At 31.7% G+C, this 25,884-nt stretch overlaps 1 protein-coding gene across 1 annotated transcript in view; it reads right to left on the bottom strand.

Annotated features, from left to right (window-relative positions):
* The window catches only part of LOC148284142 (uncharacterized), a 35,391-nt gene extending 18,384 nt beyond the window's left edge, over nt 1–17,007 (bottom strand). The window contains exon 1 of the mRNA XM_088242648.1: nt 16,560–17,007. Within this exon, the coding sequence (XP_088098774.1) occupies nt 16,560–16,649 (90 nt within the window). The 5' untranslated portion in view covers nt 16,650–17,007. The remainder of the gene's footprint in view (nt 1–16,559) is intronic.
* Nucleotides 17,008–25,884: the final 8,877 nt, after the last annotated feature.

The following is a 25,884-nucleotide window of genomic DNA, read 5'->3' as shown; positions in this document are numbered from 1 at the left end:
GTGTACAATGGTTAACAGTATTTATGTATAAAAAAAGACGTATTACATCTGTTACAAATATAAATATTTACCCATATAAAAGAAAGGTAAATTACAGAAGATAGCAATTTTAAAAAAGAGGAAGAGAAGGAAAAAAAGAGAAAAAAAAAGAAAGTGCTTTAATAGGAAAGTTAAAAGTTTACTTTGTGGTTTATATGAATAATAATACTAAACGATAGTAAATTTAAAAAATAATTATACAAACAAGAGTAAAGAGTCAAAACAAAAGTGAAGAACTAATCATTATTTGAATTTTAAATTGTTAATTCTTTTGGAAAATACAGGACTTGATCTTGAGCGGCGTGTTATAAAATAAATCTAAATAATCACTGTATTGATTTGCAAGTCTCTGCATGCGAATAATTGGTGAATTCAATGAATAATTAGTACCATGATGATGACTGTAAAACAAAAAATTAAGTGTTGTTGGTCTATATGGAATACGAAAGTTTATTAAAGTTAACAGTTCGGGCCAATCTATTTTATTATTTTATAAATAAACAAGAGGTCATTTAGTATCCTCCTGCTTGAAATTAATAGTAAATTTAAATCAGTCATCAGGGATTTATAATTTATTTCTGACACAGGTAGACCTAATTTAAATTGAATATATCTTTAAAACTTTCTTTGTACTCGTTCAAGATCATGTGAATTGCAGTAATAAACGGGACTCCAAACTGCAGATGCATACTCTAGCTGTTATCTTACAATATAACAAAATAAAATTACGATTGTTTTAATATTTTGAAAATGCTGAGTGTTACGAATAACAAAACCTAACAAATGTTATTATTTCTAATAAGGATATGCAAATGCATAGCCTTATTAGAAATAATTTCATAGTGATGTGAGAAATTTAACTTAGTATCAAAAGTAACATCTAGGTCTTGCATATAATGGACTTGTTCAATGGTAAACTAATGTAAACATTATATATATATATTGTTATTATATATATATATATACACATGCATATCGAGGCTTTACTGACAGAATGCATTTAGTCATTAAGACATGTTCCGAGATAATCGCATTTAAAGCTTTTTTATTATTTCAACGCATTATTTCTCCTACAATTTTCTTATATTTTAAATGTTTGAAAGCTTTGAAAGAGTAAATTTTTTTCTAGGAATAGCATAGATATTGCTGCTACTAATTATGCTATTCATTCGCCTATTCCAAGATTGCACAGTCTAGGAAACCAGATTAGTTGTATTGACATTTTTCAAATAAAGTTTAAACTTGTTATTAAGGAAATAGTTTAAGTATTTATGTTAATTTGTAAAAAGAGATATAGAAATGTTTAAATAAATACAGGTCATATATATATACATACACGTATGACTAGATATTTGTTTTTTAAAGTTTTTAAATTATTATTTTTTTATTAAAATACTAATACAATAATTTTAAAAGTTTTATTATTTTATTTATTTTAATATTTTATTTTAAAACGGTTTAGAACCCCTGAGCTCCCATCAGGAGATAGTTAGTATTATACCTAGGGCATTCAATATACATTTCAGCAATACCAACAAATCAATGATTTATCATTTTTGCTATTTCAAATATACCGCGTTATATTTATTTTTACGATGAATATTTTTTTAAATTTAAGTATGTTAAGTATTCAAATCGCAAAGCAAAGAACAATGTATAAAACAACAGTGTAATATGTATGGATATATTGTTTTTATATTATTTCATAATTTTGTAGAATTTCACTGTTATGTTAAATGTATTTCTGTTTATGTTTATTAAAGGCATTTGTGTCGTGTACACTAATAAAATAAAATTAAAAAAAAAAAATACAATTTGAAATCAACATCTTGCACCTATATTAATTTATTTTTGAAATATATAAAGACTTAATGTATTTTGTCAGTATAGACTCAATATACATCATTCATCATCATTGCATGACCGCTCTAATTCTCTAGTTAGCATATGGTATCCACAAAGAGCCTCCATTCATCTCTATCGGCTGCCAACTCCTCTACGTCATCCCAAGTCAGTTTCTCGTCCCGAAGTTCTGACATAAACCGCTGACGAACAGTCAGCAATGGACGTCCAGGACGTTGGGAACCTGATGCCTTGTCCTAGCCAACTGTATCGCCTCCGCTTGACGACAGTTGTCACCGGAGCTTGCTGCGTCCGTTCTCTTATTACTTCATTTACGTAATTAATGAATTGTTTAACACGTATATCTTAACGTTAAGTTCAAATTTGTTTTTTTTTTATTCGTAGACGTTGTTTCCATTTCATAATATTTTTTAACTGCCTTATATATAATTAAATTTTGTAACTTCGCCTACTTTCTAAATCGGAGTCTGATCTATTTCTCTAGTCTTATGATTATGTTCAAGTTGACTTTGATTATTTTTTTTTTCCAAAATTCTTTGTTTTTTTAGAGTAAATAATTTAATTAACGAATGTCACGGTATTGCAAAATATTCTTCGCTTTTGCTATGTAAGTATTTGTAATCAATTCAAAATCAACTTTGCCTATGTGAACCTATTTTTTTTCTCCAAAATAATTATTTTAGCTTTGTTTTAAGTTTTCTCCAAATGAATCAGAGAGGCAAATACGTGCAACAGCATCACGATATTATTTACCAATACGTTTTTACTAAAGCCAGTGGAAGACGCCTACCTGATAATTGTGGCATAATTCTTTAATTATTTGAGAGTAATTGGTAATGCGTCGATATCAAGTGTTGTAACTGTTTATCCGAGAAATGAAGAACAGTCTAATCAAGCTACTACTTCCGATTATAATACATAGTTACAATAAAGTCAGGGCTGCATTACGGCCTCCGTGGTGTAGTGGTCAAGATGCTTGACTCACGCACGGAAGGTTCCGGGTTCGATTCCCGGTGAGAACACAAAAATTAAAAATGTGATTTTTCTCAAGCCTGGGTGCTCTGTGATGTAATTCACCACTGTAATTGGCCTCCTGGCCTGTTGTGGTGCAAAAAAAAAATGTTAATGTTAATGTTAATAACAATAAAATATATCCACATCTATAAATATTATCTATAATTCGGGTGTTTCGCGTTGGTAAGGATATATTTATTTTATAAATTTATTGCGAAAAAAATAGTATACAGTATACATACTTAATAACAGGGAATCTATATAAAACTAATTAATGTAAAATGAAAACGGAGTATTCTCTGTTTATGATAGTCTCCATCTCTAACATGGCTCAGCCTGTTCTAAGATAGAGATTTTTTATCTTTAGAGCATAAGTAGTCCTGTACTAATAAAACAATAACATAAAAAAGAAAAACTTAAACTACATGATTATAAATGCCTAGCTAATCAAATGTAAGAAATTATAAATCATTAATATACAAATATAAAACATACATTTGTGCCAAGAATACATGTTACTTAAACAAATAAAATTAAAAATCCCCTATTCACACCAGATGGTGCATAGGGCACTGTAATGTTATATTAAATGCAAATTATTTCATATTATTAATATTTAAAGCCTTAAATTTGTGGTCAAACATTTGACTAAATGTTATTAAATATTTGTATGTAACCACTTACCGACTTTTCAATGTCTACTCGTTTCGAGACGTACCCGTCTCTTCGTCAGAATTATTTTGAATTTTAATTCAGTCAGGAACGCGGGCTAAATTTTTGGAGTCTTTCATTGGTTGGATTCGATCATATGACGTCGACATCAAAAGTCAGTAGAACATACTGAGGGAGGTAGAGATACTGGCATCCTACTTATAAAGATGGTTCCCGACATCTTTGGCAGTTAATTTTATTGTCAATATAAACACTTAAAACCAAAGCGAAAACTTACTCATAGGGATGTCAATTAATGTTCAAAAGCATCTGGTGAAATAAGCTGCACGCCAAAGTCCGAAAGCTTGCACAATGCGGAACGAAAATAATAGTTTTTCAGGTTATGTATTTAAAAACGAACTTGAAATTGGCCGTTTATTATAATTTTATAAACTGAAAGCTAAATATAATTTAACCATTAATAATCCAACAAAAATGTCTAACAAAAATCTTCAGTCGTTTATAACACATAGAGGTGCAATAAACGACGAACTATTTTGAATTTTAACTAAGTAAGAACCGTGGGCTAAATTTTCGGGGTCATTCATTGGTTGGATTCGATCATTTGACGTCGAGATGACAAGTCGGTAGAACATACCGAGGAAGGTACAGATAGTAAAGAAGTTAATTGTACCGTCTCGACATGTACATATGAAGATAGCGTTCGTAATCGCGGCACTGGTATAAACATATAAAGCCTAGTCCGGGTCTGGATAAAATAGAATTGATGACCCAGTGAAGCGAGAGAGTGCACTTAAAAAGCCGAAAGCCGATAAATGAATCAAGACTCCGCAACACGATTACCATTAGGTAGGTACTCGTCCGAGTTTCATTTGTTTTACTGTGACCTTCGTTCTCTTTCGAAACATTGACTCTCAGTTGCCTGCGCCCGACTGGATGTGAAATTACACTTTTTCACATTAATCGTTTCTCTGACTTTTGACTCGTAAGTTTCTCTAGCGACGGCTTTCCAGATTTATTTTTTTTATGCTAAACTTGTTTCAAAATGATTGCTCTGTCGCAGCCGGCCGTTGATATTGTAAAGCTATTCGGTTTGATTATAACGTTTTAATTATTTAAAGAAACTGTTGTAATCTAAAAATCACCTTCAATTACTATTATCTACGAAATACAGCATGGTTTTACCGATGTCTAAATATTTTAAATTCTCTATCAAAATTCTTGACACATTTTAACAATTAATAAATCGTATCTCATAAATCTCTAGAGAAATAAACAAGGTTGTTGTCCTTCGAGACATATTTGTCGACCGTTGGCCGATATACCGACACAGTAAAATTAGGATTGACGACTCTTGACGACGATTGAAGAATTAGAACTAAGAACTTCGGGGCTCTTGATATACTAACTTAAATATTGTGTTTTATTATTACGTATACGTTAATTGTTCTTATTATTAGTGGTAGAGATCAGTGCTATGCAAGCCACTGCGACCTGAGAAGATCTATGTGACGGGTCTCGGTGAATAGTACTTGCCCTCCATACCCAGGTCTATGAAGGGCCTGGCTACTGTGCGGAAGGAGAGAGTTTACATCTTGCTAAATCTCCCACTCCAAGCCCAGATTCGTAAAGTATCGGGCTTTTAGGCATGAGGCGAGCTCTTTAACATCTTCAGGTTTAACTAGTGCTCCCCTGATGATGAGGCTCCTTTTGTGATGTAAAGCGTCACATTCTCATATAATGTGGATAGGTGTTTCCTCATCTTCACTGCAGAACCTACATCTAGAAGTTTCGGAAAGGTTCATTCTAGCAAGATGTTTTTTTCATTCTGCAGTGCCCTGGGCGGGCTCTAGCGACAACCCTCACTTGATTTCGGCTGAGCTTTATTAGGTAAAAATCTAAACTTTGCGAGTATTCTTTTACCAGTTCCTTAGCATGGTGCTGACCAGGTACTTTTTGCCAGAGCATTACACTCTGTCTCCTGGCCCATGACCTAAGCTCATTATGGGGAGCACATTTAGGCAACCCACAGTAGGGTTCAGGGCCTATTGGGGCTGTCTCAGCTCCCATCCTTGCCAGTTCATCAGCTGCCTCGTTACCGTCGATGTTTGAGTGTCCAGGTACCAAAATCAATGTCACACTGTTACATTCATCGACAGAACTAAGCGCCCGGCCTCTTAGTGTACTGGTACTAGTGCGTTTGCCTACTGATAAAATAATATAATTAAAAAATAACACAATAAAAATCAGTTCACTCTGGAAAATTTTACTGTACCGTGTGGACTTGAACAATATGTCTTTAATGGGCGAACGAGTAGCAGCTATGGTGGTTCAATGTTTGGTTAGATTCCCAGTTAGATCACAATAATTATGTGTGATTTTTCTCAATCACCAGTATAGTTTAGCTTCTTGACTTGTTGTGGTGCAAAATTAGGGTTACGTATTATACTCGAGAAAAAAAAACATAGTTTTAAACATTGAACAAACAAATGTATAGCAGTTGTAAGACATTGCGCAACACTTTCGACATGAAATGAATTAGATCAGTCTAATTTTAAACAAGGCTTCACCAAATGTTGCATGTCGAATAATTTGGAAGGTAGTAAGGACGACATATTATGGAATGGTGGGCCGGAGTTATCAGTCGAGGATGATGAGGGCGATATTTATTACAACGGCAACAATAATTGTGAAATAGACGCAACAACACTAAATGAGCTCCATTCTAGTGAAAGTGATTAAAACTGAGTTTTTCTACCAAAGTTGCTTTTCTACCGAATTTGATTTTTTTTCTTTTTATTATAAATTTTAATAGATTTGGCAATGTTCGTATGTGTGTCCTTGATATACTTAATAACGACTGAACCGCTTTACGCTTGGTTTTTTGCATAGTAATGAAATTTGTTCTAAGTATTTTTATAGCCCTTAAAATATTTGATCTGTTCTGTAGATAGGAGCGTAAATATTTTATTCATAATTCACCAGGGATGCATTCGACAAGAATGCATAAAAATACAAAAAAAATAGGAGGATGTTATTTTATTACACGCAAAAAAGTTTGTATTTGAATGTTTTCAAACAACATTCGTTTTTTATGGATCCCATTTAGATAATTTCCTTAAATTCCTTATAATTTCTACCCATTTTTTTCTCGATTTTTGGTAATTTACTTATTTTATTTTATTTATTTAATTTTACAATACGCCTACGTACTATAATATAATATAATATAAGTACAAACATAGTTAGTATTAATTATAAAAATAAACATCACGTTTTTTTTGTTTTCTTTTAATATCGGAAACTTCTGTTTTTTTTAGAATACATTTTTTCCTCTTCATTAATTTTCTACTGAGTAAAATCAGTGAATTTGCGTACAAATTTTTATTCACGACACAATTTTATTTACTAAAACATGATTAATTTTCTGATCACAGCATCTTATACAATAGATATTATGAAACGTTTGTTCAATTCAGCGGCTATTAATGGAAAAAAATATCTCACTTATTTTTAAAAAACCACGGAGAAAATAAGGAATCCGTCATGATACACTGCTTCTGGCATATCTGTGGGCGAAGACGCATTGTAGGTGGGCTGCAACAATGGAGATGCTATAGTAATGCCATTATTTTCACGAATGATGGGGGAAAGTCGTGTTATTGTCTGACTTTACACGTACGTAAGAGATAATGTGAAATTCCTTATAGAGCCACGATGGACGCGCAGATGAAAGTGAACTGTAAACATTGCGGGTAATTTGTTTCTCGGAATTTATGACTGTAATATGTAGATAATAATTGTTAATTTAGCATGGGTCGAGGTGACCAGTATTATTTAACCCTTTTATTTTCACAATAGTACATAATTAAAAATAAATCATAGCTCATACGTTATATAAGTATTATGCGTCAGGCCAATGCCAATAAGCATTAGGCAAATCTGCATTCCAGTCAGTTTTAGGATATTTGTACCAAAAATATTCATTTAAATCAGAGTATACAATACCAAAGCAGCTTAATTGGAAGATTAAACCAAATTGTGATCCCGATGTAGTGTTTTGGACTCACGAGTCAAAGGTCCAGATTCAAATTCCTCTCTACCACAACTTGATACCCATTTTTCTAACACAAGTTATTTACGACTTTTAGGAAATGGTCTGAAAATTGAAATATTTAAGCAAATTCAAATATTTACTTTTAATCTAAATAAAAAAATGAAGAGAGTATATATAACTGTATTGTTGAATGTGCTAGCTAAATATATCAGACAGTAGCGTTTGACCCAGAGTGATCGGCTACAAACAGCTGGTTTGTTTCCTATGTTAAGGGCGGCTAAATCCAAACTCTCCAACACGTCACGTGGTGTTGAAGAAAAAAAAGATTTCCCTTAGTAGGTACCAATTTTCAACAATCACGCATTGATGAGACAATTCATATTTGATATTTTTATAATATAAAAGTCACAAAAATCAACTTTATATGAGGCGGTAGAAATTATGATATGGAAAAAATATTTACGAAGAAGAAGCAAAAAAAACAATACTCTAACTGAAGGTTTTAGAAATACGTAGTAAATCACTTAAAAATTAAATATATGCTGATTGGTTTTATTAGAGCGCACATAAGAATATGAATATTTATGTATGGCCTACTTAAAGATTCAATGAAAAAAATAATATCACAAATTTCATACGTTAACCAGAGAACTAGGTATTAAATACGATAAAAAATATTTTTGTATAATGTTGCCAAGAATTGAACCGGTAACCTAAATTATTGTAGGTAGTCAAACACGCAAAAGACATAAAAATGTCCCGCGTTGAACAATATTAATATATTTTTTAAAAAGGACAAATTTAAAAACTAGGAGATACATTAAGTTATATTTCTATAAGGTATTTTATATAGTATCAACTCAATGTTATAGTTTTCACAAAAATTGGAGAGGGATTTTAATATTCTTGATATTTTTATATAAAAAAAAGGATAAGCGTATCATGAAACCAATCGCTCTTTCTTTATTAAGAGGACAAGAGTTATAAAATATTGAGGTGATGGATGTAGGTGTCAGATAATATTTTTTTTGTACAAAACATATTGGTATTAATCACAGATGTCGAATGACGATGTCTCGTCACGCTCTAGAGAAAAGTATAATGGATCAGGAAATTATAGAAAGTTCCGCACGAAAAGGTCCATGAACTTTGAAGGTCATAAGCGAGTCACATCGGCAGATGTATTTTTTTATAATCTTAAATAATTAATCAAGTTCGACAAAAAATTTAATTTGACTAGAAAAAATTGAACTTATTTAAATCTCTGTAGACAAACACTGGATTTACCTCTAGTGAGTTTTCAGTTTTTTTTTGTATAAGAATAAATATGTCACATTCAGAGAATAATTTGATTTACTGGTAAGAATCATTTAATTTTTAAAAAAGGATGAATAACTCGAATGTTCAACAATGCTTTGATTATTTCAAAATGGTTTAGACAGACTAGATTTTCTCCCTAGGGAGTTATTAAGATCTAAACATAACAGAGAAAGAAAATGTTTTTAAGAAGGGAATATGGAAGTCTAGGCATTTACAGGATTTATGACCTGTTATTGGATGGTTTAAGTGGCAGGTTTAAATTGGACAATTGTTTTTAGGCGTTGCCTAGTAGGAGAATTAGTTCAGTCGGATGAATCTCACCCATATGATAAAGATTTCAGATCTTTTACTTTACAAAAGTTAACAGATGGAAGAGTTGAGGAAATGTGGATGTTTTAACATGGGCAGAATGGTGAATGGTACACAGTGTGTAAATTTAACATAAATATTATTTGAAATTCTTTATTCTTGTTTTCATTTTTTATGTAGATTTTAAATGACATAATAAGTTTTTAAAAATTGCGGCTAATTTATAAGGTGCTATTACAAGCTGAGTCCGTTTTTTTCCGAATTTAAAAATGTGCACCAAAGGTAAAACAAAACGGTAAATATTATACACCATTCGAAAGAAATATTTTTGTGCTATAAGATATTGTATTTTTTTTTACGTTACAATTATTATTTTTAAGGATTACAAGCCTTCAAAATGGAATGTCGAAAAGATGAAAGTGAGAATTTTCGACATCTCTTTCTGTTTGCGTTCAATCGAGGAAATAAGACGGTGAAGATGCTATGAATTATTATTTCTATTATTTATTATTTTGAATCTTGAAATATGAACACATTTGAAAAATATTAACATATTCTTATGTGTGCTCTAATAAAAACAATGTACGTATATTTCAATTGTAGGTTATTACTATTTATTATTGAATTTATTTTTTGTAAAATATTGAAGGGAAATCCATTATTGACTAATTTGTTGAAAAATACTGAAGGAGAATACATTATTGACTAATTTTTTGTGTCTTCTTGTTCTCTTCATTTGGAAAAAAAGAACATTACGTATGTCAACACCCAATAGTAACAACTTAAAAAGAACATTTTATGTTTTGTATGAAAAAAAAACTTTTTTAATACTTTAACTAAATATAAGATACTTTTGATTTTTACGAGAACCGAGCCTTAGATACGAATAGACCTGCAAATAATTTTGCAACAGTAAAAATAAAATAATATGATTATTGGAGTACATTATTGTATGCGCACGATCTTATTGCATATTACGCAAAGTTGACATTTAAAAATACATCGTTAAAAAAATAATTTGCAGGTTGATGAGTATTTCATATTAATATAACCGAATTTTTATGTTAATTATAATGTAGTTACGCAGTGTAATTAATGTTTAATGAGAACATGGTTTGAAATAATTTGAAAAAAACTATTAACCTCGTACAAAACGAGTTCATAAAATTGTCTCGTTAAGGCTAAAACAACGTATTTACCATTGTTTACATATAAAAAGTCAGTACCTCTGTCATACATGCGTAAGTTTGTTTTTACATTTCAATTAATGGAAAATCACATGCCCTTCACTGTCTGTTCGGAATTTTCAACATTTATTTCAGCAAAAGCAGACTCCTTTCATCCTTTAGAGGATATATTCAGTGCCAGACGATTTTGATGAACAGGTATTTGAATACTGTTTTTCTGTCACTCTCTCGCAAATGCCTCCCCGATACTGTGAGAAAAAGGCAACTGCACGTCGGACTTATTATGCCTAATTAAAATCGAGAAAATCGACGCTTCGTTGTTCAGTCGCACCCCAAAACTGAATCAATTTGTTTTTTTTTTACATGTTCCGTTTTTCAAAACGATTTGTCATATTTGTAAACCATACGTTCAAAGACGGCAGATAAAATTGTGGGCTTTTATGGGGTTTTTAATTGTCCTAGCTCCCACAAGAAACTATTAATCAGAAAAGCAAAACAACGGAAACACGCCAATACTAAATATATACAGTGTGTAAAAAAATCACTGTTGTCCAGGGAAAAAATACGGGAATACGTTTGTTTGGAGGAAAATCAGACCGCGTTTCCCCTTAAAGGCATGCTTCATTTCTCTTTTCCCGTTTGAACTCTTACAATTTTTTTAATAAGTAAATGGGTTTTGTGGTGTTTAAACAAATAAAATCTTTTTACATGTTTTAACATGTTTTAACACTTTGCGTCGCTTTATTATACAATTATAATTACAGACTTTTATTTCATTAAAAAAATAATGCAACTTCGTTATGCCACATGTAAAAAATTGTAACATCAACCGCGGGTAATAAATTATACAAAATATTTTTTTGCTTTATTTCCAAGTTATTTTTGTTTTAAAAAAATACGTAATATTTTTTAGTTATTTAATTACCTACTATTAATATTGCGAACTGTTTTGTATTATGTGTTCATAGAAAATTCAATTTTACAACTCTAAAAAGTATTTAAATTTGTTGCAACATAGAATAAAAACATTTCTGAGAAGGAAAATATTTTAGGAGTCTGGGCATTTACAGGGTTTATGACCTGTCTTGGCTGGTTTATGTGGCCACTTTACACGCTGTGCCACATTCACCATTCTGCCAATGTTTGAACATATAAATTTCCTCAACTCTTCCATTTGTTGACTTTTGTTAATTAAAAGAGCTGAAACCTTTATCATGTTGGTGAGATTCATTTGGCTGAACCAATTCACCGAATAGGCAACGCTTGAAAAAATATTTATAACTATTTTACTTCTTATACCAGTTAGTTTAAGTAATGTGGCCACTGGAACCATCCAATGACAGGTCATAGCCCCTGTAAATGTCTAGACTTCCATATTGCCTTTTCAAGAATGTTTTCGCTCTCTGTTGGAAGAAATTTAAATCGAAATAACTCTCAACGGAGTTAATCCAGCCTGTCTAAAAATATTTGGACATACTCAAGTAATTGTTGTCTAAAAAGTAAGACGAAGGATTTGCAATGAATTATTCACTTTTCGTATGTTTTCCCATTAGTTTTTTTCTGATTTGGCAAGCTTAATATCGGTTTACTTTTATCACTCGGTAACTGAAAAAATATATGAATAATGTGATGCTCGCTGGGCTGTTTGATCAATGTAATCTCCATAACGCATGCATATCAAACAGCATCATTTCGGTATTCTAATAATCGCATTGTAGTTTTTGCAGTTTGCGTGCCTCAAAAAAACTCATTGATTCAGTAAAAAGGTATTAATGGGTGAAGAAAGCGAAAATCCGAAGCACGCCACGTATATACCCAGTTGGGTAGCCAGGTAGCTTAGCTACTCTCAAACAATTCTTTACTCTCTGCTGATAAATATTCGAGACACAAATAATCGTCTGACGGCAACCATGGCGAATCGATTTGTCCGCGTAATCGGCATATTTACACCCAATTGGTATTATAAAAACGTCTCATTGGTGAAATAACCAAAATGGGTTCTCGTGTAATATTCGTAATGCGTGATTGGTAATTTAAATTGTTGTTACGTATCAAATCAGTCAATTGTTTAATGTTTGTGTAAATTACATAAATGAATTATTTGGGTGCATTTCTGAACGTAGATATCTGAATTGTGCAATTCGACGGCTGAAATTGGTGTCCTCTATAAGAGAACTTATTTTTTAACGATGCATGTTACATAATCGATAAAATAAAATAAAATTGTTGATTGCATTGAGAATGACATTCTGGTGAATTTTACAATAACTTAAAAATTATAATAAACTATAAATGCTGGTTGCGTAGGTATTTCTTGTTTACTCCGTGACTAACTTAATAGTATTGAAATTTGACTGATGTAATGGTACTTATTTTCTAAAGCTCTTTAGTTTTTTAAGTGTACAGGCGGATGAATAAAACAGTTCTGTATGTGAAATAGAAACAGAACCCTGGACAGTGGCCGTTTTTAAGTAAAAATCCTAAATAATGAAATCGAGTGGAGAAAAATCCGTTGTGTCCGCATTTGCCTACCATTAATTAGGTCTTGGGTTCGATTGCTGGCTGAAATATTTACTTCAAGGGTTGTTTTAACTGTAATATTTCTTTGTTCTGGACTGACACCTAAAACGTAAAACAGGTCGGTTTACTTTCATATTACAGATTCTCGAAATACCTACACTGCATTTGGTTTACCAATGCGGTGCCCTAGGCACCACTGGGTTCCAAAAGGTAAGTGATGAGTTTATTATTTTTTTTATGTTGCTATTAATGCAGGCAGCGGCAGTGAGGCATGTGCAGTGCATTTAGGTATTGATCATTGCCAAACACAAGAGCCAGACTCTTTTTTGGCAAGTTCAACATTAAAAGTTCCATTTTTTTACTGAGTGTTTTGTTTATCTATGCTAATAAGGATTTTAATTTTAAAAAATCATACATTTTTCTAGTCATGTTTATTATTGTTATATTTTTACATTAGAGCGTGTTGATTTTGATCGAAGCGTAGTTATCGAAATATGTCATTATTATAAAGAAACTATTTGTAATTTACGTGGTTGAAAAAGGGTAAGAAGAGTTCATTAAACTTAAATAAGAAAACTTAATATAAAAACATAAGACATTTAGAATTTAAGATCAATTTACGAGTTAACTACACTGAAAATAATGTATGTGACATAGAATTATAATATTCCAGAAACCTCATACGCGCACCTTACTGAAGCCGACTAAATTACTCATTAATTAGTAGTTTTACGTTTTGGTCATTATAAGTACTCTGTAGACGTCGCTTAAGCTAGGGTTTCCTAGGACAGCGGTGCCCGTATTTTAACGGCCGTAGTGAACGGTGATGCAGTGGACAGCCGTCGTAACGGTGACTAGAGTGTGGTTTTCTAGGAAAATGGTGTTATCAACACCATTTAACACCGTTTTCCTAGGAAACCACTCTCTAGTCGACGTTACGACGGCTGTCTACTGCATCACCGTTCACTACGGCCGTTAAAATACGGGCACCGCTGTCCTAGGAAACCCTAGCTTTAGTATGCAACTGCTGATTTAAATTCAATTATGCCGTGTTGTGTCGTTTAAAAGTGTCAAAATACTGCTGGGATTAAAATGGAATACGGTAGGATCACATTTAATGTGCAAGCGAATTCACAAATAATACTATTTAATTATTTGATTGTTTTACCATTTGTTAGATTGTTATGAGAAATAAAATTAAGTTGACATTTTGTTAGTATTGCCAGGGTAGTCGAATTTTTTACCCGGTTTTATTTTAATAAGCCTTCGTACAATATTAAACGGTATTAATTTACTTAATTACAAAATTATTATTTGATGTTTTTTTCACGTTTGCCCAATAAAAGTACCTGTTTTTTTTACCGTCCAGTCAGTAAAATATTGTTTGTGTTAAGAAACAAAAAAATATCTAATATTTGTGTAGATTGTCCACGGTCTGGCAACATTAAGGGTCCACTTCACGCATGCGCGTAGGGTCGGGTAGAGGGGGACTCAGTACGATGCATACGAACTTGATTCTACGGGCCTTCTGGTATATTATAACTCTTTGGTATGTAATATGTTTAGCAGTTTTTCTGTGGTAACTATTCATGTCTTTATAAGAAAATATTATTTTGCTTCGAAAGCGTAACATGGACAATCTTATCATTGTTTTACAGATTATTGAGTCTCTGCTTTTATAAAAATAAAATGGAATGAAACAAAGAAATCCAATTAGTATCCCATTAGCCAGTGGTGTGTAAACTTCTGCTACTGAATTCAGTATAATATACAAACGCCATTGTAGGTTGATTCGTGGATTTGCCGTATTTCTCTTCACGAGGAAATACTTTCCAATTACAGGGGATTTAAAACAAAAAGTCCCTCGTTTGAAATACAATATGTAATTTAACATTCTATTAAATTAACGGATAATAAAACTAAATGAATGATTCGTTATTTTAGGGTGTTTTTCTTCATGGTAAAGTGTCATATTTAGAAAAAAAAATACAAATTGAAAACAAAACAAAAAAAAGTGAATTAAAAAAAAAAAAAAATACGGATCCCTTTTCCCAAAACCGTTAAACAAACGAACAAATATCATATTTTTCCAATACTCGATTGATAAATAGATCTAATTTAAAAAAAAATCTATGTATTATAATACATTATCACCCTCCCACATAAACAAGTTAACATTTTTATAATGTCAGCCTAATTTACTAATCAACTAAACACATAATTGAGGGCATTGGAAGCAAAGATAGCAACCTCCAAAAAAAATTCTTTTTTGTTATGATGTCATTCTGTAGTTTATCAACTTTATTTTTATAAAAATCATGAGTTGAGTTGCAAATGTAGCTTAAAGTCATACTTCTGGTGGTTTGAAAAGCAATATCCATCAGCCATTTTATTCGACCAACGACAAGCTTGAGATTTAAATTTTCAAAATTGCCGTGCCATACAAATATTAAGAAAGGTTTTTGAATTCATGTTTCGATTGAAGCTAATTTATTAGTATCTTAATGTTTAAGTTCAGTTAAAATAACATATCTAACACGAAGACTCTCTTTGGAATAAGTGGAGAAGTTTTTGTTATTTTTCTCGAAAACACCAAAACGGGAGTTTGCTATCTTTGCTTCCAATGCGCTCAATTACCCAATAGTTCTGAGAAAAACAATACCAATTATTTTATGTGTATTATATTTATTTTATGTTTACATTACATTTCATTCATTTATTTATTTATTCAAAATTACACTCTTTTAAATATTAATGAACTTATTCAGGCTTTTTAGGCTATACCCGTGTCAAACTTTAATAATTAACAATAAAAAAAACATGGTAAAATTCATCAGATTAAATTATGATGACATGTGATGAAAAAGAATAACAATCCAGAAAAACAAGGGAAATATAATAAATAACAAAATTCCAAAGAATACAACTTTAAAAAAAAATCTGATATAAATATTCAAATATAAATTATACAAATTCAGATTCATACATAAACAAATATACAAAATAATAGTATCATAGAATTCAATAATAGTGAAATATAGTAGTATTGAAAAAACAAAATAATTTTATTATTAAAATACTATTATTAATCATGTTTACTTATTTAACTTTTTGTACATAATGTTATTTGTACATTGGCGGGCTTATTTCCAAATGACAATTTCTTCCAACCAACCAATAAAATAAAAGTTATTTAACCTAGTATTGTATAATGTTATTCTCTCGTCTAAGAAAGTTAGGGTAGATAAGTTTTTAGACCATTTGTTACTGTGTACAATTTGTTTTTTAAAAACTTTAAAAAATGTTCATATTTATTTTAATTAAAAAAATATTTTATTTTTTTCTATTAAAAGTTCATAAATTTACTTATATCTTTTGAAACCAACTATCCGCGTTATATTTCTATCAACGATTTCCTATTTTGATTTATTTACTATTATTTTATATTACTATGTAATACTGTTTTAAAATTTCATGAAATAATGTAAAACATTAAATAAAAAATACAACCATACTAAATTTTATTCCTACACTATTTACTCGAATATCGAAAAGCACTGTAAATAAAAAAATCTCACCCTAAATCCTGTAATCCCGAGCACTGGCACAGCACAACTCAGGTAAAACAACGCCACAAAAAGTTCACACACTTTTCTAGTATTAGCCATTTTGTCTCCCTGCACAAAAAGCGATTCGAAAATCAAAAACAACCAATCGTTATTCCATCACAAAAACACTGCTGAAAAGTCAGAGACAAAACAAAACTGAAGTGTTCGTTTTTCGAATTCGCGCGGGCCTATTCTTTTTTAAGGCTACTTCGTGAAGCGTGTTATCGCAGCACTAGCTTCCCGGAGAATGTCGGCGCTCACCACCACCGTTTGGTTAAGAACTTTTCTTTAGTATGTCTTTCTCCGCACTGGCCTACCACCTGTATATTGCTACTTAACTGGAGAACGGACGGGGACAAGAGACGGTGTCTTCAATGGTCCTTGGCAATGCTCAACATACTCGTATTATTACGAAAGTAACTCGCAAGAAAATTACAATCTCAATAAAAACATTAGATTATTGCATGTAAATTTTTACGTCTCATCTTGTGTTCGTTTTTTATAATTTATTCATTTTTTACTGTGGATAATTATAAAATATTTTAAGCGCATAGTTAGCTCGTTATTTTTTTGTTTTATAATATGTTTGTAAATCAAAAGCACACATTATCACAAACTTAAAGAAAAGACTAGAAATTGATTTTCAGTTAAAATTTTTTTTAGATCACTATCGTAAATGAATTTGATACAAAAATATTGTTTACTGTACTTAGTAGATATAGTACTCTCGGGCGCCATTTTGAATCTTTTTGAGGGGGCAGAGAGTGGTTAATTTGTGAATTTTTTTTTTTTGTATTTGACTACATTTTGCTTCTTATATTTGCACTAACCATTAAACGTCAAATGACGTAAAATTAACCGTTTTTTTAATTGAAAATATTATAGTTTGACACTACAAAACTACTTGAAAAATTGAAAAAAACTAACACGGTTTGGTCAATTTAACCAAATTTTTAGGGTTTTTTCAGAGAGTTTTGGGTTGTGCTTATGGTCACAAATGTTCTAAATGAAAATCATCCTGTTTGGTTTCACGTGTTCGTATTTATTTGACGTTTAATCATCAGTATGGCGATATATGAATCAAAGTGTAGTCGCGTGCAAAAAATCAACATCCCCGAATCCCTTCTCTACCCTCGTGAGAAGATTTAGATTAGTACCCCCGGGGTGCTATTAAGGATCTTATCGCGGTGATAGAGAAGAAAAAAAATTAGGGGTTTTTGATTTTATGAAAACATACTTTGCTTCATATATGTCCACACTGACGAATAAACATAATATGATGTATAAAACTGTTTGAAAAACAGAAAAAAATACGGATTACTCAATTCAACCTAATGTGTTTTGGGTTATGCCTTAGGTCACAATAATGTTCTAAATAAAAATCAACATGTTTGATTTCACGTGTTCATATATATTTGACGTTCAATCTTTTTAAAATTTTATTTTATTTATTTTTCACATATAATTGGACCCCTGTATTTAGTAGCCTTATGTGTCATGTACAAGGCTAAGGTACTCAGAAAATCGTTTTTGTTTGTCTTGGAAATGGGATGTTCGATCACTGATTTTGGTTCAGTACCTTTATGAGTCCAATCATTATTGTTGCAAAGTTCAAGAACAATGGCGCGTGATAACTACTTTAAATGATCAGTGTGGCCAAATATGAAGAAAAGTGTAGTCGCGTGAAAAAATTAAAAATCCCCAAATGGAGCACTCTCTCGGTGGTAGAGAATATTTAAAATACCACCCCTGTATCAGTACTTGAAACGCAAATTGTTCGTTATTTATATAAGAAAATAACTCCTTAATCTATTATATTTTAATAATTTAAGCATTAAGATGTGTGAAAGAGGAATTGAAAAAAAATCATCTTAATTTTTATGTAGGTACCTTGATTAGTATTTATTCAAGTGAAAAAATAATACGAGTTAATATCTTGTACCTACTATAAAACAACCTCAAAATGACGATGCTTATCCTACTTATTCCCAGAAAGGGAAAACATAAATGCATTTAGAAATTTGTTACAGCTGGTTTTATTTTCTTAAGCTATTGCATATTGTAATTTGTAGTGCGTACAAATATTAACAAGGTAATTCTTATTTTACTTCTCAAAATTTATAGCTTGATTGTTAGAGATTCGATTCATTAAATCCCATTTATTATAAATTATGTGCATCACAATCAGTTTGCAATACCGGCTAAACTTTACACAAGCAAATTGTGCAACAAATGATAAACTGTTTACTGAACGGTTAAAAATACTTAAATAAGTTTATTAAAATTATTATTATTACCTACAACTAAAAAAATATTATCTCATTTTATACATTATTTTCTTTAATGTCAATTTTATTTATGTTTCGACGGTTAAGATAAATAAAATACACACAAACAATAAATATGTATGTATAATATGGTAGAAATGCTTAAAATTCCAGCGGGTTTAAGTAGGTCATGTTAAAATGTATTTAATGTATCTTTATTAATTTCATTTCGAACGAAACCTGTATTTTCAATATTGGAAGTGTGTTACCAGTAATGAAATTATTTTATAATAAAATATTTTATAATCATGATCTGAAATAAAATGGTTTGAATGGAATAAATCATTATTCATCAGCATCATAACCTCGACAGCCCTGGGTGGGCCTTAGCGCAATACAGGAATATTCTCAACTCTTGCCGGTCTGCTGCCCTTCCTCTCACTGCACTGATGCAGTTTATCTATCGCATTTTGGGCCTTCCTGGTCTTCCTTGTCCTAGTAGCACATAGAGAGTTGGGCGTTTTAATGGGGTTTTCGTCGTCCATTTTCGAATGGTTCGAACGAATAATTCGTTATATATGGCCAGCCCACCTCAAGCACCCCACCCGTACATTTCATATTGCTCTCTATTGTAGCGACGATGCTAATGGTTGTTTTCCCTCACGGGGCCATAGACAACTCTGAGGAGTCTTCTTTCGAAAGCTGCAATGGTTTCCTTAATATTCTTTATCATAACCCAGGTTTTGGATACAAAGGTCAGAATGGGTTTAGTCGGGGTTTCGTACAGTATTATTTAAGTATATTTTCTAACTAGTTTGGACCGTAATTGTTTCTTGAAGCGAGTAATAGTAACGGTTGGCAGCCATTACTCTCCTCTTGATTTTTTAGATTGAACTTCCTGTGAGTTGTTTTCACTGGTGACTGCGGAACCTAGTTATAAAAATGACTTGATCACCTCAAATTTATAGTTTCCCGCTGTGAAGGTGTGGAAGATTATGCCAATGGGTTTGGGAGGCAATCGTCAATTTTGTTTTGTCCTCATTAATAATGAGTCCCATTTTTCTTGCACTTATTTCAAGCGATCTGAAGGCTTCGCGGGTGACTTAATATCTTTACTAGCATTGGTATATTAATACTATATTAACATATCAATGATTATTTTGGAAATACGAATAAAGATGCAAATATGTAATATTTATAAAAATTCACTAGTTTCCGAAGATTGAAACTGGTTGTGGTTCGATGGTTAATGTCCGGGGTTCGAGACCCGCTCTACCATAACTGATTCCCATTTCCGAAAAGTCAGTTTTTACAACTCGTTGAAAATGAACCACAACATCGATATCATTTAGGTAAATCACAAGAATGCAAATATTTATTTGTAGATTATTGTAAAGGGCCAATAGAAAAAATCTATTTAGACCAGCGTTTTTAAACTTGAAGGGCGCGGGCCCAAGCAACGGAAAAGTAAAAAGGGATAAAAAACTTGCATCCTGGGGGAAGGGGCGTAGCACCAGATCCTTAGAAACCTGTCGCTCGCCTCCTCAGATTTATTATTGTTCTAAATGTATCCTAATTACTGTTTTGAAAAATGTTTTTAACTCGTAGTGTCACAGCGATATCTATTATTATGTCAGTTTTTTTTTAAATTCAAGTATATTTCATCGTCATCATTTCCCTATCTCCATCTGGTAGTGCGTAAGGCACTGCATTGGCACTCCAATCGCAACGTATTTAGATCATTTTTGTTACATGGAAGGTAAGGTGATCAGTCCAAGGACATTGAAATATTGCAATGTTAAACCACCATCAAAACAAATATTTCACGTTGACTTTGCTAGGAATCGAACTAGGGACCTCAAGAATGGTAGTCAAATGCGCCAACCACTATACTACGAGGCCGATTCATCCCCAATCGATTTCTTTTCTTGGGACTGAGAGTAGAAAACAAATTCTGGTTCTAATTCACATACAAAACTGTATCATTCATCCGCCGGGACACGGAATATTAAGAGAATATTAAAAGATCACAAAATATTTATTTCCATACCATAAAACAACTGCACGTATGTAGAACTTTTATATACGTAAACAAAATAGTTTATGCGAAATATACGAGTATACACGGTGTTTCAAAACCAGATCGCGAAACTTTAAAGGAACATTCCTCATGGTAAACTTTAAAACGTCTTATTTTTTTTTCTTCAAAACCTTGTTGTTTATAAATTTTAAAAAAATGTTTTAATTGAAAAATGGTGAAAATTCTTTATGTCTCGGACTAGCATCGCTTCCACAAACCCCCCCCCCCCCCTCCACCCACCTGCTTCCCTAGTCCGCATCCGGTGCGTATCGTTTCGTTGCGCGTTGGTCAAATTCGTTGATAAAAACTGTGTATATTGCTTGACTTCCTTATTTCCGGATTTAACCTAGATTTTTTAATGGGGGCAATCGAAAACCAGAAAAAATTAATTCATTTTTAAACCGAATAAATATCTGTTACATTGACAGATAATCAAAGTAACCTTATAAAATTCCCGCAACAGTATGATATTTATATGGTTAAAGGAACACTATAAATCAATATTTGATTCGACGGTTTATATTGTCCGATATCGCAAAAAAGTGTTTCACCAAATTTCACCTCGGTAATATTCGCCGAATTGAAGTTTAGTTAAGTAATTAGTATATTAGGTTAAAAAAAAAAACAAAAAACGCATTCATCCGCCCAAAATGTTTACGTAACGGTCATTTATATTGAATTTCAATTTCGCAAAGGAGGCAGACATGATATTTTAACCATTCAATTAAATTCAGTACAGAAATTGATGCAAAAGAACAGAGGTGGAAACTTACTAGAGTGTAAAATTGGCACCTTGGATAATAAATAATAAAATAAAACAAAATTAGTTAGAAATAGCAGTGGGCACTCGGATAAGTGATGCAGAAATATTATTCTATTCGGTAATGTTAAATGTTACTGGAGATTAGATCAGAATTACCGCCGTTTGTTTTTGGTTTCACTTAATGTACCAAGTCTAGATCAATGGCACATCGGGAGAATACGTTTTTATCACTTTTACTTTTAGAAATAATAACCCATAGAATTTTCCGTCGTTTCAAGTTTTGAAGTAAAAACCAGAAACTCATTACGTCCGAGTAATTTCACTTTGAATGCCTTCTTAACTCGCTGAAATATCAATAAACGATTATTACTACTGACTTAAAAATGCAAATCGGAGAGACATTACCTCACTTTATAATATTATGTTTTGTAAAATGTACTATTAATAGTTGCTTTAAATATTCATAAAAAAGTTTTTTCTTTTCATTTGGTAATATTATACGAGTATATAGGAATACGAAATACGCACATAAGTCATTAAAACAAATGCTTTACAAGCGTTCCAAAACACACAGTAATAAGTATTGTATTTTCTCATAAATATAAATTATTATTTGAAAAAATATATAACTCACTCCTGCCTCCAGTATTGTTAGTTATTTTCACTTCTGTGATATCATGGATTTATGGAGCCTTTTTATCAATTCTTACAATCCATAAAATACAATGTAAAAAGTTAAAAGAAAACACCTATTCCAATTTGGTGTTCCTATGTGGGTAGATTTTAGTACACTAGATGCATAAATATTTTGGTTTATATTTGGAGCTACCCACAGAGGCTATAATATAAAAGAATAAAAAGTCTCACATCCTATTTGCTTCTTTTACCTTTTCCTGCTACTCACTGCCTTGCTTGCCTAGCCCCCATTGCTCTTTATTTTGCGGGTTTCTGCGGTACCAGAATCCTCCAGAGTAACACTTAATCTTCCAAGAATAAACCACTGCAGAAAAGCAACGCCTTTAATCTGTATAATGATACAGTCCATAGCTACAAACAAGGAACGGAGACTTCACAATACATTTAAAGATAAAAATAATCGTTTACTGTTATGAAAACTTCCCGTGTTGAATTTGAAAATGCATTCTTAGAAGCACATATAAATATTATAACCATATATTACATCTTTTTAAGGAAGAAACAATACAGAGTTTGAAATTGATTTTTCATCGTCATAGTCATGAAATATTTTTCTATGTCAATTTTTACGGGAAATTTATAAAGAGAGAGTTAGGTTTTCTATGTCTGTCATATGTATTGGGCAGATATACCTACCATGTATTTTACTATAGTGATTTAGTCACTTTACCACTAATTCCATAGTATTACATTTCAATGTGAAAAGAGGGCTTCGTCGTATTTTGAGAATTTCAGTAGGTTTCTATTAATTATAATTGAAGAAGATGAATACGATTTTCTAAAAAGAAATTAAAAGTCTATGGGCCAGTCAAAAAAGAATTACGTAAAATAAATTTTAAAGTTAAAGAATTGTTGCGTTTTTGTCAAAATGTGCAATTTTTTTTTTACTTTATGCGAACCCTTTTATCCATTTTGACAAAATTGCAACAATTATTTAACTTTAAATTATATTTAACTTAACTTTTTTTATACAACTGACTCTAAGAAAGCTTTTTGAAAAATGTTACCACCCGCAATTACAATGAAATTCTTTATTTGATGAATTATCGTGATAAAAGATTTAAAATGAGACGGAAATAAGGAAGTCTAGAAATTTGCAAGGCTTATGATCTGTCATTGGGTGGTTTACGTGATCACTTTATAACATTTACCACTCTACCTATGTTGAACGTTTCATATTTCTTAATTTGATTATTCTTTTGATTGAGATTTTGACATTTCCCGCTCAATAATGTTCACTAAATATTATATATCAATCTCGATAAATCAATGTTCTTGGGTACAAACATTTGGACATACTCAATACAGTAATAAGAATATTTTTTTTATGATTCATTATTTTATAACTTTGTTGATAACCGCCTCAAAACGCAACTTCATACGAGTTATATAAAGTACCCTTAATATGTACTAGTGACAAATGCGTTATATAATGTAATTTCAATTCTAGAATTCATTTAGGAAAAAAAAAATTAAAGTATCTTCGAAAACTAAATATAACAGTTAATTGAATTTCACTGAAATTTAAATATGAATATTCAATTCATTTTCAATTCAATTCAATTCATTTATTTTAAATATAACATATACATTACGGACATATATTCATATTATAAAAAAGAAAAAAATACATGAAAGAGACTCATGTCAAAGTAGTAGAAGAATCCTGCTCCGGAAAACCCCTTCGGATACATGGAACAGATTAATATCCAGAGCGATGTTGTTCAGCATAGCGATAGCCCTTCCAACAGGCATAACAATAGGCAGGTTGGTCCTGTATATCGGAATATGAAACAATCTATGCTGACACTGTCTTAGGTTATTATCAGAAACATACAAACCAATACTCATCATAATCTTAGAATGGTCGATCATAGCGCGCAACAATCGATAAAAATGTGTAGTCAAATACACATTCCTTCTAGTCTCTAAATTGTTGTAGCCAAGCATACCCTGGAGAAACTCGGTCAGGTAGAGCCAAGGATAATACTCGCACTCTCTCATGTAGCTATATCTCAGAAACTTTTTTCAGAATTTAATTTTATTAATGTGATAAATAAGAAAGTAAAAATATTCGTTAAATATTAAAACATCATACGAATTAATAAGTTTTTCGTTTTTTTAAAGCAAAAAATGATTGTTAATAAGATTCACGAGTACTTACTTCAAGAAAGTAACATGAAAATAGACATACTCTTATAATTCAGTTACACAAGAACGATGAGTATTCTCAAGAATCTATTACTCGTGATTTCATAATCCGATTATTGCGGTGAATAATTGCCACCTATCCCCGGAGCCCAAAAAACCGTCAGCGAACGTTTCTCTTCATCGAAGTGCTCACATTTGAATTTAAGATTTGCTAGGTCTTATAAGCGTAAACTTCAGATAAATACAATTTACTGAAGAAATTATTACGAAGCGCTTTCGATCGTTATTGTTACATGGTTGGTGGGATGTTCTCACCGGAACACCCCGGGCTGGATTTCCTCTACGAAGTGTATTTTGACCGTAGATTATTATTTATTACGTTGGCTAGTTAATTTGGAAGTCTCAAACGAGTGCTAATGAAAGCGGAAATGGATATGAGTATGATCGAGAGCTAACTGTCAACAGCTTCCTAGAAGATACTATTATTTTAAATTATAAGTGTAGACATTATACTTTGCAGATTAATTTCCATTATATAATGACATAATGTTTTTTTCAAATATTTGAGTTGGTTTTATTTCAATTTTAATTTTTTCATTGAGTGTTCTTTTTTATATTTGATATGCCATGTATTTTTTAAGTTGTTAATCTGCTAATTTATTCTGATAAAATAACACAACTTCTTCCTATTCTTCTTTTCCACATCCGCTCCTAAGTGGAGTATGTGGACATCACCAGTTGCCTCCACGAGACCCCATCATTTTTGCCTCTTCTCACGTCAATCCAGCGCCCTTAATTCCGTCGAATAAAGTCTTAAGATCGTCATTGACGGCCCTCCAGGACGGCGTGAGCCCGCGGGTTTAAAGAAAAGGCAACTTGGGTTTGGGTTCTCCTGAGGTATGCGCAGCACGTGTCCAAGCCAGGTTCACCGCCGCATCCTCAAGACGCTCGTTATAGGAGGCTGCTGCGTCCGTTCTCGGACTTCAATGTTAGTTATAACACAACTACAGTTTTTTTATATTGATCTCCTGAAATTATACTTGTGTTCTTTATAAAATAAAATTACGTCTTTAACACTAATATAAAGTTTTTTTATGATAATAATTCATATTTAGGATATTAGGCATTATTTTCTTGAAACAAATAATTGTCTTCGGTTTCACCCTCGTCAATATTATATCATTTTAATAACTCCAACGTGGTAATAATCCAGTTGTGTAAATTAAATCTAGATCATTCTAAGTCAAACCAGTTTTATTAACTTATTCCCGCTTTTTCCATAATAAACAAACTTTTGCAGGTGTTTAAAGGCATTCTTAGCTATTAAGCTCTTTGGGT

This window comes from Micrasema longulum, unplaced genomic scaffold (genome assembly GCF_059751315.1).
Source record: "Micrasema longulum isolate JH-2025_06_02 unplaced genomic scaffold, ASM5975131v1 h1tg000147l, whole genome shotgun sequence".
In the NCBI taxonomy this organism is placed as follows: Eukaryota; Metazoa; Arthropoda; class Insecta; order Trichoptera; family Brachycentridae; genus Micrasema; species Micrasema longulum.
The sequence above is the reverse complement of the archived record's forward strand: the minus strand, read 5'-3'. Positions and strand labels throughout refer to the sequence as shown.